Genomic DNA, 18,768 nt, shown 5'->3' with positions numbered 1-18,768 from the left:
TGGAAGAATGGGTGGAAATTGTTCCCTTTTCCTCAAATCATGGAAGAGAAGACTTCCACTGAGAATTACCTTGACCCCTAACACATTTCACTTCTTTGGCTAAGATGTTTTAATGGACTTGCCCAAGATCAGAGATAATTGGTTTTCTGATTTCTAGCCTAGAGATCTTTCCCTGGCCCCAAGGTGCTCCTGCTTAACTCTGAGTGTCAGATCTGGAGTTTCCTAGGGAGAAAGAGTCCCTGGTCCCAGGAATGCGAAGACCTGAACTGGCAGTTTTGCTTTGCATTCAAGCAGATGGGCTTCCTCTCCAAAGTACCATTCCATGCGTAGAAGACGAGGGCATCTCCTGGATGGGGCAAAGGTTGGGGTAGATGATGGGCCAGGGGACCCCTGGGCACAGGAAAAGAATGCACCAAAATGAACTGGAGAGGCAGGGTCTAAAGAGGAGGAGGAGGAGAAGGTGGAAGGCTGGGTTGCAGTCCCACTTCTGGGTGCAACTTCTTGCTGTAGGCAGCACTCCTTAAGCTCTGTCATTAGTGTTCTTCCAAACTGCATCCAGTCTCAACTCTTCCTCTTCTCCTCTATCCCCTCCTCCACCTTCTTGGTTGCAACCAAAGCTTTGAAGTGAGAACCACCATTCCCTAAATTTCTTCTGCAACTATAACAGCTGCCACCCCAACAACAGGATGAACATTCCCACAATTGGCTGCAGAATGTTCTTCCTGGAACAGTGCATGTCTCTAGGATATTCTCATTCAGACGAGCTGCTACTGTGGGTCTGTGAATGCTAAGACTCTGGGATCCTTGTTGGTCTTCCAGTCCAATCCCTGCCCCCTGGACTTACATAAACAAAGAAAACACTCAGATCCTGGGTGGCTTTGGATAAATACCTAGAAGTAGAATTGCTGAATTATATGGTAGCTCTATTTTTACTTTTTACTTTTTGAGGCACCTCCATACTGTTTTCCATAGTGGCTGCACTAATTTACATTCTCACCAACAACACACAAGGGTTCCCTTTTCTACACATCCTCTCCAACACTTGTTATTCTTTGTCTTCCTGATGATAGCCATTCTAACAGGTGTGAGACGATATTTCATTGTGGTTTTGATTTGCATTTCCCTGATGATTAGTGATGCAGAGCACCTTTTCACATACCTGTTGGCCATCTGTATGTCTTCCTTGGGAAAAATGTCTATTTGTTTCATCTGTCCATTTTTGTTACTAGTGAGGTTTATGAGTTCTTTATATATTTTAGACAGTAACCCCTTGTCAAACACATGATTTAAAAACATTTTTTCCCACTCAGTAGGTTGCCTTTTCATTTTGTTGGTGGTTTTGTTTGCTGTGTAGTTTTTTACTTCGATGTAGTGCCACTTGATTATTTTTACTGTTGTTGTTTTTGCTTTGGTGTCAAGTCCAAAAAATCATCCCAAGACAGATGTCAAGTAGCTTGCTGCCTATGTTTTCTTCTAGGAGTTTCATGGTTTCACATCTTACATTCTAGTCTTTAATTCATTTTGAATTAATTTCTGTGTATGGTGTAAGACAGTGGTCCAGTTCATTCTTTTGCATGTGGCTATTCAGTAAATTTGTTCTTAAGTGAAATACAATGGACCAACAGAGCATGTTCATGAGGAAAGGATGCATGTACCATATGTGTCTCCACCATTCCTTGCCACTCCATTGACATATAGCATTTGTGATGCTCTATGGGCACAGATTTCCAGTGGACCCATATGCATAGGAGTTCAGTGAAACTCAGAGTGAGTACAAGGTAAATAAGTTATATCTCAGCTGAATAAGTAGGGGTGCTGACAGCCCCTAGAGGTCATTCTTCCCCTTTGAAACAAACCTTGCTTCAAATGCAAAAGGAATTCAGTAGAGTTCTAAGAAATACAATCCTATTATATCATTTCATGTGTTGCTACCTTGTATTTGCCAACCATTGTGCATTTGCAGTTTCATACTCCAGGAAGATGTCCATCCAGTGAAGCTGCTCTGTCAGGGAGAGAAACTATCAGGAGAGGACAGGGCCTGGGACTGATTTCCAAACATCTCCAAGGTCCAGATGCCATTCTGAGGAACCAGTAGGGCCTCCCATTTCCTCTAGACACTATCTTTACAAACCCCCCACAGCCCACACCATCACTTTTTTGACCTCCACCTTCCAGTACCGTCTCCCTGAGGAGAAGCTCCACAGGCCCAAGACACAAGGCCTGCAGTTGAATCTCTCTAGGTTGTCAGGCACTCTCTGCCTGGAGGGGCCCCATCTCATGCTTCTCTGGACCTCTGACAGTAAGAGCTCGGGATGTGTGGGGTCTGGATCAAGGACCACATCAGCTGCAGAGGAAGACTCAGTTAGGCCTGGGGTCTCAGGATAATGTGAGATTCCTGGTCCCAGAGACATCTCAGAAAGTTGATGGGAAATCTCCCACGTGATGGCCTTTTCCATGAAGGTCCCTTGATACCTGATCCCAGGCAGCTCCCAGACTGAGAATAACTGAGGCTGCACTTCTATCTTGTGAGTGTTGCCTCAGGTAGAGAAAAATTAGGGCTCTAAGAAATGTAGAAAGTTTAGCATATGAGGTGAAAGTAGTGACTCCCACTTTCAACATTCTCAGATCTGCCCTCTTTTCTATTCAAGACATATGATTTCTGGGATTCTCTTGAGTTAGAAAATTTCCCACTTGGCTTAAACCAGCAAAGGCCCTATCCCTCTCCCAAAGAAGCGATTAAGGCCAATTTCTCCCTACACAGGTTCCTGGGGAGTAAAAGATCCCTTCTTTGGTCATCTACGTTCTATCAGCTCAATCAGATGACAACTGATTTAAATGACTAACAAGTATACCCTTCAAAGGATAAGTAAGGACGATAATGTCCCCAAAAGTCAACCTGCAGCCTGAGAGGTGGCAAAAGGTACTGGGAACTATTTCTATCCAGTTTTGCTTTAAGAACAGGAGTCTGAATTCTGCAGTTGTGACCTCTCTGGATAAAGGAAATGCTTCAGACCCTGGCATCTGCTGAATCTCCCATCTGCACTTATTATTACTTAATCAGTCTACATTTCCATTGTGTTAAAATGACTTTCTCCTTTGCCCAAATTGACTTGTCTGCTGACAATTTTGAAATTCAAATGAAAAAGGAGGAAAGGTCCCAGTGCCATAGTAAGTAGTAGAGCTTTGATACTTTGGTTCTTTTGAGCAGAAGGTGACAAATCACAAAGTGCAAAATGCTCATTAGGACCAGGCAAATGGATTCCCTGCTCTCCCACTTGCCCACCTCCCCTTCCCTCACAGGCTACATACAGAGCATCAGTGTTCTCTTGGAACAGGAAAGCATTTCTGGCATCTATCTATGCACCCAAGAGATAGGCTTGAGGGAGCTCATTGTCTTTCCCATATATGGTTCCTCGACTGTGTAGTCTATACTCTCTCCCAGGTTATAAAGCTAAGTGAGTTTTGTCTTCTTTCAAATTAATGCAGGCTCCACAGAGCAACAACTACTACACTGTAACCTTTGTGGAAGTCCACTATGTCTGGTAGACCTCTGTAATCATGGATTAAATTATTATAAAAGCAAAGCTTTGTGGAAACTAACCTGTAGAGCTGATTGAGAGCTCTGGGGATTCTTTGACAGAATAGCTGGGATCCAGCAATGGGTGAGATACTGACACTGAAACAGCCCACAGCCAGCATTGGGCCCCTTTGGTCGTCTCCTGTAATGCGTCCTGTAGAGAGAAGACTCAGGAACTGAGGGAATGTCAGCGGTGCTCACCAGCATGTAAAAGGGTTCTTCTCCATCCTGCAATGTGACAGACAGAGAGGTGAGCTTCATGAGATGACAGCTAACCAAGCAGAAGACAAATTGTGCCTGGAGTGGTTCAGGAAATGCTAAGGTTATGCAATTCCTCTTGAAGTTGCTCTGAAAAAATAAAAAGAAACAAATGAATCTCCTCAATAGAGGAACTAACAGAATTTGAGTTTGTATTAGATGATGCAGGACTGGCCTTTCCTGTGACCACTAGCATTGGCCCTCCCCCTGTCCAGGGAATTGTCAAGATGCCAGAGATGATAGATGATCAAGTGGCTGGAGATTATCAGTACTGATGGAGGTTTGCTTGTTCAACAAGGTAGTGCTCCATGTAGCCAAGAGAATGGATGCGACACTTGCAGAGTGGAAGCACACAAGCTTTGAGGGATTAGTTCCTAGGACGTGAGAGTCCCAAGCTCTTGCTGCTACCTCTGACCATTTCCTCTCTCTGTTTCCCAGGCTTCCAACTGTCAGAGCTGTGTCCTTTGTGTGACAGTGATCTGTCCTCCTACTCTTTTACCTTTTTGTGATGTTCTTTATCTTTTTCACACATTCTTTCCCCAGTTCCTTATGTGCAGTTTCTTTCTCTTCATTTTCAACCTCTTTTCCCCCTGACAGAATCTTTTTCCCTGTGGATCTTGATAAGACAGATGCTCCCAGTGATGATGAGGAAGAGAGTAGGCATGACGACAACCAGGAACATCATCCAGGGAGATGTGCTGGGAATAAAGGATTATGAAAAGGGAGCCACAAAAGTGCCATTTAAGTGAAAAAAGGGAGACCTGGGATGAGCATTCCCCTCAGGACTCATATCTAAAGAGCTCTCCCAAGTCTCTCATCTAATGGCTTCTCTCTCCAAAACCCCAGATAGAGAAAGAGTCACCGCACAGGGATTGCCAGGGCTGGGGGCCAAGGAGGCAAAAAACCAGAGACAGTTGGAGTCACCATGAGAAGGACCAGGGTGAATAAGAGATATCCAGCTATGCTGAATCACCTCAGCCACCATCCTGGCACAAGGCACCACCCCTTCTTGCCTGGAATATTGCAATACCTCCCTCCCTGCTTCTTCCCACATCCTCTGCAGTCTATCCTCAGCACAGCAGCCTAAGCAAGAGCACGTTATTTCTTTGTTCAAAACACTGTAATATTTCCAACACCCCCCTAGACCCACATGATGCTCCCCTACCATGCACCACACATCCCAATCAGGCCACTGTATAGATTTCTTCTAGAATAATCTTCCAGAGACACATTTATTCACATTTCTCTCAAGAGACTAAAAGTTTCCCCTGCAGGCCTCCAATTCCTTTATGATTCAACTCAAAACTGTGCCATTAACACACTATCAATGGCTCCACTGTTTCCTCCAAGGACTGGGTTGCTCTTGGGGAAGGACAGAAGAGAGGCCTGTGAGAGTCTAAGTGCCTTGTCTGTTTAAAACCTCTATCAAAGGAAAATAAAACCCAGAGGTTCTGGGGAAGTTTGTACCAGAAGTATCCAATGAAGCCAGGCCTCAACCCCTGTGGTAGCTGACCTGAAACAGAGGGAAAGACATGTGGTCTGAGCATGAGGAGGACCCATTGCCCATGAGGTAGCTTAGCAGGAAACCACGTCCGACCTGGGTGTGCCACTTTGGATCATGACAACCTGACGTAATCAATCTCTGTCATGAGAGAAATAAATCTAGAGAGTGTGTTCCTTCCTTTGAGTTATCTCAAGCTGTGGATTCCTTCCAGGTAAGGCCAAGACATCCTGGTTCTTAAAAGGAGAAGAAAACAGAAGACTCAAAGAGATTCAAAGGAAAGGAAAAAGGAAACTATGAGAGATTCAAAGACAGACAGGGACTCAAGCTAACATTGCTGCTTTGAAGATAGAGTAAAAGGGCCACAGGCTAAGGAAGCTGGCAGCCTCTAGAAGCTGGGAATAGCCCTCAGCTGACAGCGAGTAAGGAATGGCAACTTTAGTCCTACAACTGCAAGAAACTGAATTTTGCCAACAATCTGAAGAAGCAAGTAAACAGATTCTTCCTGAGGACCTCCAGAAAGGAACATAGCCTGCAGGCACCTTGATTTTGTCCTGGTGAGATCCATGTTGGACTCTGATCTACAGAAATGTGAGATAATAAACTTATGTCATCTTAGGTCCTGAAATTTGTGGTATTTTATTACGGCAGCAATAGAAAACTAACGATTTTGGGAAAATGTTGCAAAGAAGTAAACTGTGAAATTGTGGTTAATAAACTGTAGGGGCTTAAAATCTAGAAAATCTCAGTGGAAGAGTGAATATTATTAACAAGTTTATTGAACAAATGTAACTTGACAACAAGATTCCAGGTGGAGGGGATATATTTAGTGGTGAACAATAATAGTGATGATAATGAAGAGTATTCTTTCCCTGGTATCCATCAGTTGAAAGGACATCTGTTAACATCAGTGCATGATCAGTGGTGAAAATACCCCTTTCCTGGAGATGGATTCTACATTGTGATAAACTTACACTAAAGTTTATCTAGCTTCCTTCCTCCCAAATTCTTATTCCACAGACAATCTTTAGGTGGTGTTAGGCTCCTGGAGACCTTCAAAGTAGGAGGATTTTTTTCTGTCTCCATGGTCATGCATCACATTAACAGAGCAGGTACACAGGTGACCATTGTTAGTGATGAGTTTGGTCTCCAGTTTCTTCACATCCTGTATGATGCAGACCCTGTGAATTCATTCTCTGGACCACGTCACCCTGCAGACTCAATCTAATGAAGTGTTTGACCTATGGTTATGAAAATCGACCTGGAAGAAACCAAGTGTCCTCCATAGTCACCTACAGTGATCTTTACCCTGAGGTGCCCTGAGCATCAAGACTCAGGGCTGCTTATAGTCCCATGAGGGAAACAGGCCAGGGAAAGAACAACGGGATAGGATAGGGGCTTAAACGCTCCCAGCAGCACAAATTTCTGTGTAAAATACCTAAGTTACTTCACTTGGGCCTGCCTCAGTTTCCACATTCTCAAAATGAAACTACCTCACAGGGTTTTCGTGAGGATTAAATGAGTAAAAGTCACTTAAACCAATTAGCACAACATCCAGGACATTTCAAGTTATCTATACATTTAAGTTATTGTTGTTCAAATTCTAGCTGTGATTCGCTGCTGAATCACCTTGGGAAAGTTAAATCAATTTTCTGCATCCCTGTTTGCTTATCTACAAAAAGGAGACAATAAAGTGGTAACAAACTCAACTGTCAGATAGAATAATGGAATTAATATGAGTGAAGTGCTTCACACAGTGTATGCGTTTAGCAAGTATTTTATTGTTGTGATGTGTTGCTGTTAAGGAGGAGGGCCTCAGCTCCAGGATGGGCAGGGGAAACAAGGATGTTACTTCATCCTTAGGGTCCTTTCCAATCAACAGAGCCCAGGGTCACCAGGTATCCAGGGAAAGCTCAGACACTAGGTCAGTAACAAGAAAACTCTTCATTCAGGTCAGCGCTGGGCAAATGGTCAAGGCAGTGGGATACAATGTTGAAACTCCAAAAACAGGCCACAGAGGCCCAGAGAAGGAGGTTTTTGGGAAGGTGTAGATATGAGATCCATCCACAGCATTGTAGAATGAGACCTCACCATTCTCATAGTCCAGGAAAACTCCCACTTTTTGAGGAGGGTTGGCAATTGTCAGCTTGGTCTCGTAGTAAGTGAGAGCTTGATAGTCTTTTCCATTAGACAGCTCCATAATCCAGAATCCATTTTCCGGTGCTATAGGAATGAAATGTTTCCTCTCCACCTGCTCCATACATACTCCGATATGCCAGTCTTTCCTGTCTCCCACCTCCACCTCCCAGAAATGTCTCCCTGATGTGAAACTCTTGCAGCCAAGCACAGAGTAATGGCTATTAAATCTCTTAGGGTTGTATGGCAGAATCTGTTGTTTATATGCCCTCTGAAGGCTCCTCTGGTCCTCAGAAACAAGGAGGTTGGGGTGTGCTGTGTTCGGATCCAGAATCACATCCACTGCAGAAAGTTTGGGGATGGGTTGTGGGGTCAATCCTTATTCCCAGACCTCGTATATTCAGGCTTCAAGACCTGGGCCTGGCAGAGGAGGGCCGAGTCCAGAGCCTGGTGTCCCCAGCCTGCCTCGAATGTGACCCTCTCAGCAACACCAAAAGAAAGGGCCGGGGGCCTTTTGTTCAGTGGAGTACAGTGTTGAGGGTCAGGATTTGCCTCACTTGAAATCACCAATTGCCTCCTTCCTTCCAACTTTTTCCTGCTTCCCTCCCCAAAATGATTCAGTCCACCTGTGCTTTACAGTCACATGGATTTACATTTCAATCCTTGCTCTGCCACAGCTGAGCTGAACGACTTTTCTTTTTCTACAGTCTCTTTTTCCATAGTCTGAAGCTATATATCTTTGAGCCTTAATTTCCTTATCTGGAAAATGGGGATAAAAGTATAATCTCTGGGTAGAAAAAAACAACATGTGTTTTATACGTAGCCCAGGGCCAGGCGTGGAGGAAGTGCCTGATGTTATAGTAGCTCCACGCCTTTTCTGTGCTAGAGGCCATGTTGGGGGCTTTCTGTGCTCCCAGGTCCATTCTCCTCCTCTCTATGCCCTCTTCAGGGCCCCAGGAATCTATCCTCTATGAACAGCATCATTGGGTTCCCTTGCCTCAGTTACCTGTTGGGTTTGGCCAATGGGAGGTACTAGCTGAAGATTGGAAGGAGAAAGAGAAGAAAGGCAAACATTTATTTCCCCCACTTTCTCCCTGCCAGTGTCAGGTGGTGATGCCCTAACAAAGGCATAACTCCTCTCAGGCAGCCTGTCCTTGAACTACAGCTTCCTCTCCCTATTCCTTCAAACCTATGGGTGGTGACAGATCACCACTGTTGTGAGCCCTGGGGGGCTTCACATTCCGTTGTTGGTTTCCTTTAACCCTAATCCTGCCTTTGTAAAGAGTTCCTTTGCTAAACCTTCTTCAACCACCCAGTTTGAATGTGCCATGTCTTTCTTGCTTGTTTTTTGACCAATACACATTCATTACCTTATTTAGTTTTTATCTCAGCCCTCCCATAATGGAAATTATGATCATCATTTAAAAATTAGGAGACTAAAGTTTGGAAACGTTAAGTAACTTGGAGACACACAGCAGCAGGAGGTGGCATAAGAAGCTTCGGAAATGCAAACAGCTTTGCGCATTCCCTTCTCTCCTTGGTCATTCCACATCCTCACTCTCCCTGCAGTATTAGTTCACTCTGCCTTTCCTTCCCTCAGCTCTATCCTTTACACCTCTTCCTTCCCATGAAGATCTGAAGAAGTCCAAGAGAGCAATTCTTTATGGTTCGCTGGTATCTGAGCAGGAAGGCCCTGGAGATGGGCACAACTTTGAGACCAGGACCTCAAGTCACCTACACAGGACCCTGTCAGTTATAGACTTTTCTTCCCAGAATCTCAAGAGTTGGAGATGAAAAAGGGACTATGTTTCCCCAGGTTGTTCTTCTAGGAAATAAACAGTGATTCACTCACCAGCTCGGAAGAGGGCCATCTTCCATTCTGAAAGGTAGGAGACACACTTAAGGAAAGGGCATTATTTCTGTGCTTCCTCCCACCCATTCTCCTCACTAAGCCTTTTCTCCCTCCCTTTCTTCTGTCTCTTCCGTGGTCCACATCCCTTCATCTATGGCTCTGCTAGTTCAGGCATAAGACCTCTCCAAAATGCTGGACATCTTTCCCTCCATCATGTTGGGACTGCAGGTGACATGGCCAGGCTTTGCTAGGGTGTGGGCACGTGTGCCAGCAGGGTGAGAGATTAGTGAAAATGTCAAGATGCTGTTTCTGGGAAGTCCGTCTGAGGCTCCAGAAAAGCTGGGGTGGTATCTCCTACAGAAAATGAGCCTCTGAGTTAGATCTGATTATTCCTACTGGGAATGCCAGTGGGTCACACAGCAGAGAAAAGGTTTAAATGCTTAGCACACATGTGCCAGGAAATTCAGAGAGCATCAGGATCACTCACCAGCATAGGCCTGAGACATCTCTCCACCTACAATGGAAGAAAGGTAGAGAGGTCATCTGAATTATGCCATTTCTGTATAGTGTCCTTTCTCTTCTTTTGCTCCCACCTAATCTTTCTTTTTGACCCTCGCTGCCAATCTTCCTACCTTCCTCCTCTACCTGTTCAATACTCTCCTCCTCTCTCCTCCTTAATATCAAGTTGAGAACACCAATTGGATGCTGATGATACCTCAGGCACCATGTAAGTGCTTTCCCAGCTGAGACCTCACAGATCTATTTTATATGTAACTATACTTCTATACCCAGGTGTAGGTGTCACTGTGCGTAGCCTGTATGTGTATGTGTACTAGAATCCATATATCTTAAGCTGTATTATTTCTTGCCTACTTCTGAAAAGAGTTAGGCAACTTAATGAGGAAATTTCAACTACTATTTTTTTAAAGCAGTTCTAATGAATCTCTGACAACAAAGTCATTGTGGTCACTCATTTTTTTAAAGACACTTTCTCTCTCTCTGATTTTGTCACTCTTTTAAATCTTACATTCTTTGTTTTCTTCTCAGCAGCCTACAGATTATGTAAAGCAACTAGTGTTGTTCTTAGCATAGGGAAGAGACTTCATCTAGAGAATTCCATCCTCCTCCCCCTCTTTTCCTTTCAAGTGCACCCTGGGCATTCCTGGGTGACTTGCTGAGCTGAAGAGTCTGTGGGCCCTTCCTAGAGAGAGATTGAAGGCTCTTTTCTTCACTAAAAAAATATGACTCCCCTGTGCTTCCTCCCAGTCAGCTATCCCTTCTTTCCCTTGGTAAAGAGATCCAGGACATTTCCCAGCCCTAAGCAGAGTTAGGGGTAAGGTTTAGGGCATGGGAAATATCCCAGGAGAGTATCTTAGATACAAATTGAGAGAAAATGTCATAGTTACTCACGAGCCATGTACCGGATCTTTCTCCACTCTGCCATGAAAGAAATGTGAAAAGTCATTGAGATGCTTAAAGCAGCAACAGGGTGACATATATGAGTCCCTGGGGGAACAGGAACTTACTGAGTTCATACTGGAGCTCCTCTGGAAAATAAGGAGAAAAAAAATTACTGATATAGGGATGGAGTGGGGAGGATCTCTGGAAAATAAACCTTACAAATGACCCAGAGCAAGGGTGGGTGCACCAGGTGGGGAGGGGTGAGGTCCTCGGGGCTACCCTCCCCTAAGTCAGTGCCTTAGTTTCTCTCCCTGGTCTGATACCTCTTGCCTTTCTTTCCAGATCCTTTTCTGCTAATTTTTGCTCTTTATCCTTCTGCTGTCGCCACAGGAAGTAACTCATCCCTGCAAGAATCAGCAGCAAGATAGGCAGGGTTCCTGCAATGGCTGAGATCCAGGGCCAGGTCCTCCAGAAGGGGTCTGCAATAGAATGGAGATTAAGTCTTTTACCCGCAGGGGAGGGATCTCAGATAGGATCTCATGACATTAAGTGATCTCTCTCCTCCTAAAGTCTCATTGAACTTTGGGTAAGGCTTCAGTAAACTCTTACTATAACATAATTCTGTTTCTTGTCTTGAAATGTCCTCTTCTCACATCTGAATATGAGTTACTTGACTATCAGAATCAGATGTTTTTTCTAATTTAATTTTTCAATAGGTTACATTTACATGATTCAAATATCAAAAAATATAACAAATCTTCCAAGTCTCCCATCCACTCCCTCCTCCTTCCCTTCATTTATTAGCCTCTCATTAGTCATGTTAATATGGTGGTTAAGAATAGGAACTTTGGAGCTGGAGGGCCTGCATTCAAATTCTGCCTCTTCCACTTGACTGCCAGTGTGATCCTGTACTAATTACTTCACTGCTCTGTCCTGTTATCCTAATCTGTAACATGGGGCAATAACAGTACCTCATTCATAAGGTTAAAGGATTCAATAAGTGCTTATAAAGAGTCAGACACATAGTGAGTGTTATACAAGTATGCATTACATTTTAAAAACACAAACATATTCTTATTTTTTCTGGTTTACACCAAAGATAGCATTCTACACAAACTGCTCTGCACCTGGCTTTTTCTGTTCATCTTGGAGATCCTGCCATATTAGTACAGAAAGAATGTCTATGTTTTATTTCTCAGCTGGGCAATATTCCATTGCAAAAAATTCCTTATTGAAGGACATTCACATAGTTTCTAACTTTTTGCTATTATAATTAATATTATAAGAAATAACATTTTACATGGGTCATTTGATACAAATGCAAGAATAACTGTGAGATAAATTTCCAGAAGTGGGATTTTGAATCAATAAGTAGATATTTTGGAGAAATACTGTTATATGGTCCCCAACAGAAGTTGTGCCATTTTATGCCAAAAATATATCAAATTTTACCAACAAATGTCTAAAAGTAACTGTCTCCCCACAATCATGTCATCAGAATGTATCTACCCACCTCAGTTTTGTTTTGCTTTGCTTTGTTTTGTTTTTTGCCAATCTCACAGGTGGAAAATGTTTTCATACACGTTCCTCTATTGAGTGAGAGGGGACACCATCTCATGTTATTTCCTTTTCTGTGAACTAATAAATCATATCCTTTGCTCATTTTTCTACTCAGATGTTTTATATTTTAAGGAGATTAGTTCCTTCTCTAAGATATGAGTTGTACATATTTTTTCCCCATTTTCTCATTTGTCTTTGCTTAAGGGTCTGATCTTTACCATTTCTCCCAAATTCCCATAGTTATCACAGTTTCTGGCACACAGAAAATACTCAGCAAGTATTTGTGGCATAAACAGCTTTATGGGGAAACAAAACATCCCTGGAGTAAGAACGAGGCTCTGGATCCCTGCTCTGTGCCTTATATTCACTGCAGAGACCTAAGTCAGCAACAGAGAATCACACATCCTCCTTCTCTCATTAGCCACAGCCCAGCACAGTATACCTGAGTCTAAGCAGGGAACTGACTTGCAATGTAAAGCATGGCAGTCTTTTCCTGACTGGGAAGGGATTTCTGATGATACAAGATACTCCTTCCCCAGAGCTGTCTTTCAGGATCACAGATGGCTGCGGCTGCATACAGGCTGGCTCCACCTGTATCCAAAGGTACTGCCACAGCTGGCTTGTCCTCTCCTTTGGCATCTCTCCACTGTATTTGGGGCTGGGGATACCAGCCAGTGGACATGCAATCCAGATTGATTCTTCCATCCTCATACCCTTCATTTCAAAGAGAATGTAAAAAACCAGTGTTGTAGAAGGATAAATGAACTTGAATTATTTGGAGCCTCCTGTATTGATGAGTCATGACACGAATCAGTGGCACACTCACATTAGAAATTTAAGGGCTGTTTCATTGAGGACCTGTTTACAAAAGCTTGGTCATGATAAAAGGAAAACTACATGGTCAATTCCAGCTGTATTCCTGGATGCCTTTGTTTGGAGAACATTGGCAGCCCAGATGTTTTCCTACAGGTCAGCCTCCCAGGACCCACAGCAGTATGCACCTGGAGGGGCCACAGAAGCTATCTGGAAAGCAACTGAACCCAAACAACTGTGTGCCATTGCTGAGGAGATATTTTCTTATCCTTCCTATCCCCAACCTTCAACTTGACTGCTTAGACCACGGTGTCCAGCATGAGGGAGTGCTTTACTTGATATTATAAGGTACAGGATGGATTCTTCCTGGAGGAAAACCTGTGACTTTCCTAAGGACGTTAGAGAAACAAAGTGGGAAGGCAGTGGAGGTAGATCCTAGTGACCAGCCAGGAAGCTCTGAGGTAGATTCGGACATGAACTCTGCCTCTGCCCACAGATTCCAGGAACCAACGAGCTCAGAACAAAATCTGAAGGCTCACCTGCAACCTTCAGCTCCATCATGGCGTTTTCATCTTGGAAATAACACAGGTAGTTTCCGCTGTCAGAGGTTCTGATGTCATAAATTCGTAGAGTAGCCTTCCCTTCAGTGATGTCATCAGTTAATATTGAAGTTCTCCCACGATACTCTGCCATCTGTATGTCTCTTATTTCCACCCCATATGCATACATGTATACTACCTGCCTAATGTTGGATCTCACCCACATCAGCTCCATGTTCTCCGCACTCATCTTTGGGGACAGATGACAGGGCAGATCAGCATATTCACCCACTAGGGCCAGGATGGGACCAGGGGGTCCAATCACAGCAAACTGAGCTAGTCAGTAAAAGGAGAAGCTCCATCAGAGGCAGTTTAGGCCATGAGGGTAAGGGGGTGAGGGTTCTCAGGAAGGGAGGGTGAGGTACGAATATCCTAGACAGAAACACAATCCTAACAGAAGTACAATTTGTCTTAAAGGCATGGACATCTTCAGTTTGGGATGGGACTTCCAGGTATGAGAAGTTGTCAGAGGTTCTGACCAGGCACTAATAGGTACCTGTCTGCTTAGGATACATAAAGGCAGAATGTTGCCTACCTGAGCAAGGGGTAAACAGCTGGACCAAAATGAGCCAGACAAGGAGATCGAGCAGAGGGAAGTCTCGGGAACTTGCCGTTTTCATCGGTGCTGCAAAGAGATGCCAGAAATAGTTGAACAGAAAGTATGATCTGGACCTGGAAGAAGATGGCAAATTCCACATCAAACCTCCACCTCCCAAGGTCAACTCAGGGAGAAACACACAGTCACTAGTGTGGTGACTCACAAGCACCTTCTGCCAAAATGTCTGCTTGGGAGTCTCTTAAGATTGAGTTCCAACATAGAAAATCATAAATGTATATACGTTAACCCTAATCCACCAGGAAATCCTTAACATTAATGTCCAAATGTCAGAATCTTTCCACTTTCCCACACTTCCCCTGCTACAGCCAGGTCCAATCCTCCACCATCACACTCTGATTAATGCAAGACCCTCCTTTCTGGGTCCCCTGAATCCACCTGTGTCCGCACAGTCTGTGCCCATCACAATGGCCAGAACACTCCTTGAGTCATGTCATGTCACTCCTTCACTCAGCACATTCCAGTGGCTCCATTTCACTCAGAGTAGAGGCTGAAGTCCTCACAATGGTCAAAATGGCCCTCCAGGACCAGCATCTCTCCCTTCATCTCCCCTACTCTCCTCGTCTGCTGTAGCCACTGTGCCCTTCTCGCAGGTCCTTGAACAGGCCAGGACAGAGAAACTCGACTCTGACTCTTCCTCTACCAGCAACCCTCTTCCCCCAGATATCCACAAGGTTAACTCCCTCACCTCCTTCAATTCTTTCCTCTAAAGTCAACTCCTCCATGAAAGCTTCTCTGACCACAGGATTATGGCAAACTGCTCACATCCCCCTGAGCCTTCTCTCTTCTCCCCATTGAATTTTTACCATCTAAAATGTCATGTGTTACTGTCAGTCTCTATCTGCTCAAATAGAGGCTGACCAAACAAGGATATTGGTCTATTTGGCTTCCTGATGTATAAGAAGCTGTTACAACCGTGCATGGTTCACATGGAGCCCTCAGAAAATATTTGTTTAAAGAGTGAATAGATGAGGGGTAACATATTATCCGTCAATACTCGGTAGCATTTGAAATCGGTTTAGATGATCAAATTAACTTGTTGTTACCCAACAGGATGCGAGGTGGAGAGTTGTGAAGACAAGTGTCTTTCTCCATAATAACATGGTCTGAGTTAGAAAGCAGAGCCCGGCCTCTTGTGCTCCCACTGGACTTGCCTATATCAATGTATTTATTCCTATTTTTCAATGAAGTGGTTTCAAGGAGCAAACATATCCTGGATGTGCATGTAAGAGTGTTGCAACTCGGGGTGCCTCTGTGACTCTTTCACAGGTGTTCTTTGAGGGAGCAACACCCCTGGAAAGGAAATTTTTCATTTCCAGTCTTCCCTTTCCCCAGGTTTTCACCAATGCTGGTTGGCAGATGGCCTCTGGGCTCACCAGCAATGGATAAATTCTCTGGTCTTAGTCTTTCCACTGCTAGAAAAGTGCCTTTTCAAGGCAGAGATGTAAGAGCTGGTACTTGCAAACTAGGGGCAAATGTGTCAAGCTAGGAGCACACAGCAGCCCAAAAAAGCTCATGCTTCTACAAAGTACTGAGGTTCTCTCAGCTAAGTGACAGGGCCCTTGCAATTCCTCACTCCCAGCCCAGTGCTCCCAACTGTATCTTGGCTCAGAAAAGCACCTCCACCATCTTTTAGGCATGATCTATGGCATCACTGTGAACCTTCATGATAAGAGAAGTATGGTGCTCTCACCAGCTGGCAAGGCTTGATTCTAGCTGGGTTTCTAGCTTGGCTTCCATCCTAACACCCCACAGTTGGCTGCATCCCTAGATAGTGGAGAAACTGAGAGCAGGCCTATATAGATTACTCAGAGACAGGACTGAGAACTCCACACCTGGCCCACACGGTTCTCACTTCTCTCCTCCCATGATACACCCCCTCCTTCCCTGAAGACCTCAGGTGAAGTGGGGTGCTGACAAATGCCTTGAGGTGGTGTCCATTTGGGGAGACAAACTGCAGACTCCACTCAGCCCCAACCCATGGCCATCACCAAGTTCAAATCCCATCAGACTCTGGTTAAGATCCAGGCAGACTCCCTAATGGAAGCTTTGAAGTCAGTCAGAGGCTGAACCCACCAGTTCTTAATCACAAGACTAGTGAATGGGAGAGCTAGGAATAAGATCAGGTCCCAAAAGTCTTTTCATCCATTCAGTCAACAAATATTTACTGAGCACACACTAAGTGCCAGGCCCACTAGGTGTTGGTTGTAGGGACAAAAAGAGGGTGGAAACTAGGTAACAGCTGTATGATTTACAAGCTGTGTGATTTCAGCAATGTGGAAAACACATACTGGAACTCGAGGCACTGATGAAACAACATGAAATATGAACTTTAGTATGTGCATAATTGACCCAACAATTCCTCTTCCAGATATCTGGGCCAGCAAAGCCCATGCATGGGTCCAGAGAGAAACATGTGTAAGGATGACACTGTAGCATATTTTAGAAGTAAAAAAATGATGAACAACCTAACTGGTCACCTACAGGAGACTAGTTAGTTAAATAATGGCTCAGCCCTGTGAAGGGATTCAATGCGGCAGTTAAGACTAATTTATAGTCACTAACCCAGATAACCCAGGTATGTTAAGTGAACAAAATGCAAGTTGCAGAACAATATTAATTATTTTATTAAAAAATAAAAGCAAAGCTATACATTTTATAAACACGTTTATGAAATTGCATTTTAATAGGTATAAAAGGATACATGCTACACTGAGAATTGGGGGTTGAGTGAAAGATATATCTGTTCTTTGCGTACTATACTTTGAAAATTATTTGAATGTTTTAAATTTGAAATTATTTCATGTATAACTTAGCAATTAATAATTTTTACAAACAATTATAGTCACTGCAACATATTAGCTGTTCAGAAAATACCAACTCCTCCAAAACAAACCAGCATGAGGCCCCACTCATAGTACCTGCAAGTCGAGCAACTGCTGGGGGACAAGGGAGCAGAAGTCTGTGCAGTTGGCACTCATGCAGACCCTTGCCTGAAACCTGGAGGCAACCTAAGATAGAATATTTCCTTTCAGGAGATCCTCTCCTCTTCAAACTGTTCTCCATGTTGCTAAAGAGAGGACAGTTATATTATTATTATAATAGATAATTTCTCTTCTGTCCTCAGAGTAGGGAATATGTTTTCACTTATTTTTAGGGTATTTATTATTTTTTGTTCCTGATTATAGGCAATTTTAAAATGGAGAAAAACATAAAAAAATAAAATTTAAATAACCTTTATTGGCAATCATATACTTCCTTTCATGGGAATGTAAATATTTCTAGAAGTATTTGACCATATATATATATATATATATATACCAAATGCCTTCAAAATATTTGATGCTTTGACCCAGAAATTCCACTTTTAGGAATTAATCTTAAAGAAAAATAATCATGTGTTAACACAAAGACTTATGATTAAGATTTTTCATCATAGTAATCTCAGCAAAATCTGTATAGAATTTAAATATCCAAATTGGATCCACTTTTGTTACAATTATAAACAGAAACTCTTTATTAACACATGATTCCTAATGACTATATGGAAATTGCTTTATGACTGGATCATGTGTTTTTCAGCCATCCTCTAACTGTTGTATATATATATATGTATGATGTATGTGGAGGTTGGTTCTTTTTCTATATTACAAATAATTCTGTAATGAACATGGTTACATATAAATCTCTGAGACACATCTATCTTTAGAATCTCTTATGATACATTCCCAGGGATGACCAAGAGAGATTATAAGAGTCTTTTGCTCGTTTCTGACCACAGTAAGTTCCTAAGAACACGCAGTCAGCAAGTTTCTTCATTCAGGTTTTCTCCCTCCCACCAAATTTCCCAGTGCATCTCCTTACCTTTTGCACTGCCTCCCACCCCCACCCTCCATCCCCTCACTATACACACAAGCGCCAAACCCATTTCTCTGAGTGAGTACGTCCCTGTACCCACTCTCAGCTGTTTAGCCTCTTCTCCTTCTGGGGCCTTTGGCCCTGGCTTTTACCAATTTCCCCCACTTACCCCTTGGCATTTGCATCTGAAAATCACAGCCCACAGAATGAAGGGAATCAATAGTTCTCCATTACAGTTACCAGTCTGCTCTGGAAGAAAAGGAAAATAAAGAAAGGCTGCTCACTGTGAGAAACAGTAACAGAGTCTCTCTTTGGAAGGATTATTTTTTTGATTGGCTCAGAGGGGTGTTTCTTATCAGTAGCTGGACAGAAACCAATGGGGAAGGTTAGAATGAAAATGAAACTGTATTGGATAGCACACAATGAAGAAAGTTCCAGCCTTAATTCCCACACTGTTTGTCTCTCTGTTTACCTGTTTGAATCATTCATGTGTATGTTTGTGTATAATCAGTAATTCATTATATACACCTGTATTATGTCTTTTATAGCATAATGGAGTCAGCAGAACTAAGCAGAAAAATTACAAGATTTTAATGT

General features: G+C 43.3%; 1 protein-coding gene across 3 annotated transcripts in view; it reads right to left on the bottom strand.

Annotated features, from left to right (window-relative positions):
* LOC103541911 (butyrophilin subfamily 3 member A2-like) overlaps positions 1 to 18,495 on the bottom strand; it is a 264,550-nt gene extending 246,055 nt beyond the window's left edge. For 2 of the 3 annotated variants that reach the window (XM_070585154.1, XM_070585155.1), the window contains exon 1: positions 17,235 to 17,383. In XM_070585154.1, the coding sequence (XP_070441255.1) occupies positions 17,235 to 17,379 (145 nt within the window). In that variant the 5' untranslated portion in view covers positions 17,380 to 17,383. Of the gene's footprint in view, positions 1 to 7,097; positions 7,815 to 9,324; positions 9,352 to 9,811; positions 9,839 to 10,734; positions 10,762 to 10,850; positions 10,872 to 11,048; positions 11,205 to 13,637; positions 13,974 to 14,232; positions 14,323 to 17,234; positions 17,384 to 18,340 lie in introns of those variants that run through there. The other variant, XM_070585156.1, reaches the window with a different exon arrangement.
* Between the last annotated feature and the right edge of the window lie 273 nt (positions 18,496 to 18,768).

The sequence above is a fragment of the Equus przewalskii genome, chromosome 19 (assembly GCF_037783145.1).
Source record: "Equus przewalskii isolate Varuska chromosome 19, EquPr2, whole genome shotgun sequence".
In the NCBI taxonomy this organism is placed as follows: domain Eukaryota; kingdom Metazoa; phylum Chordata; class Mammalia; order Perissodactyla; family Equidae; genus Equus; species Equus przewalskii.
Note: the sequence above shows the minus strand (reverse complement) of the source record. Positions and strands in the feature narration are given on the sequence as shown.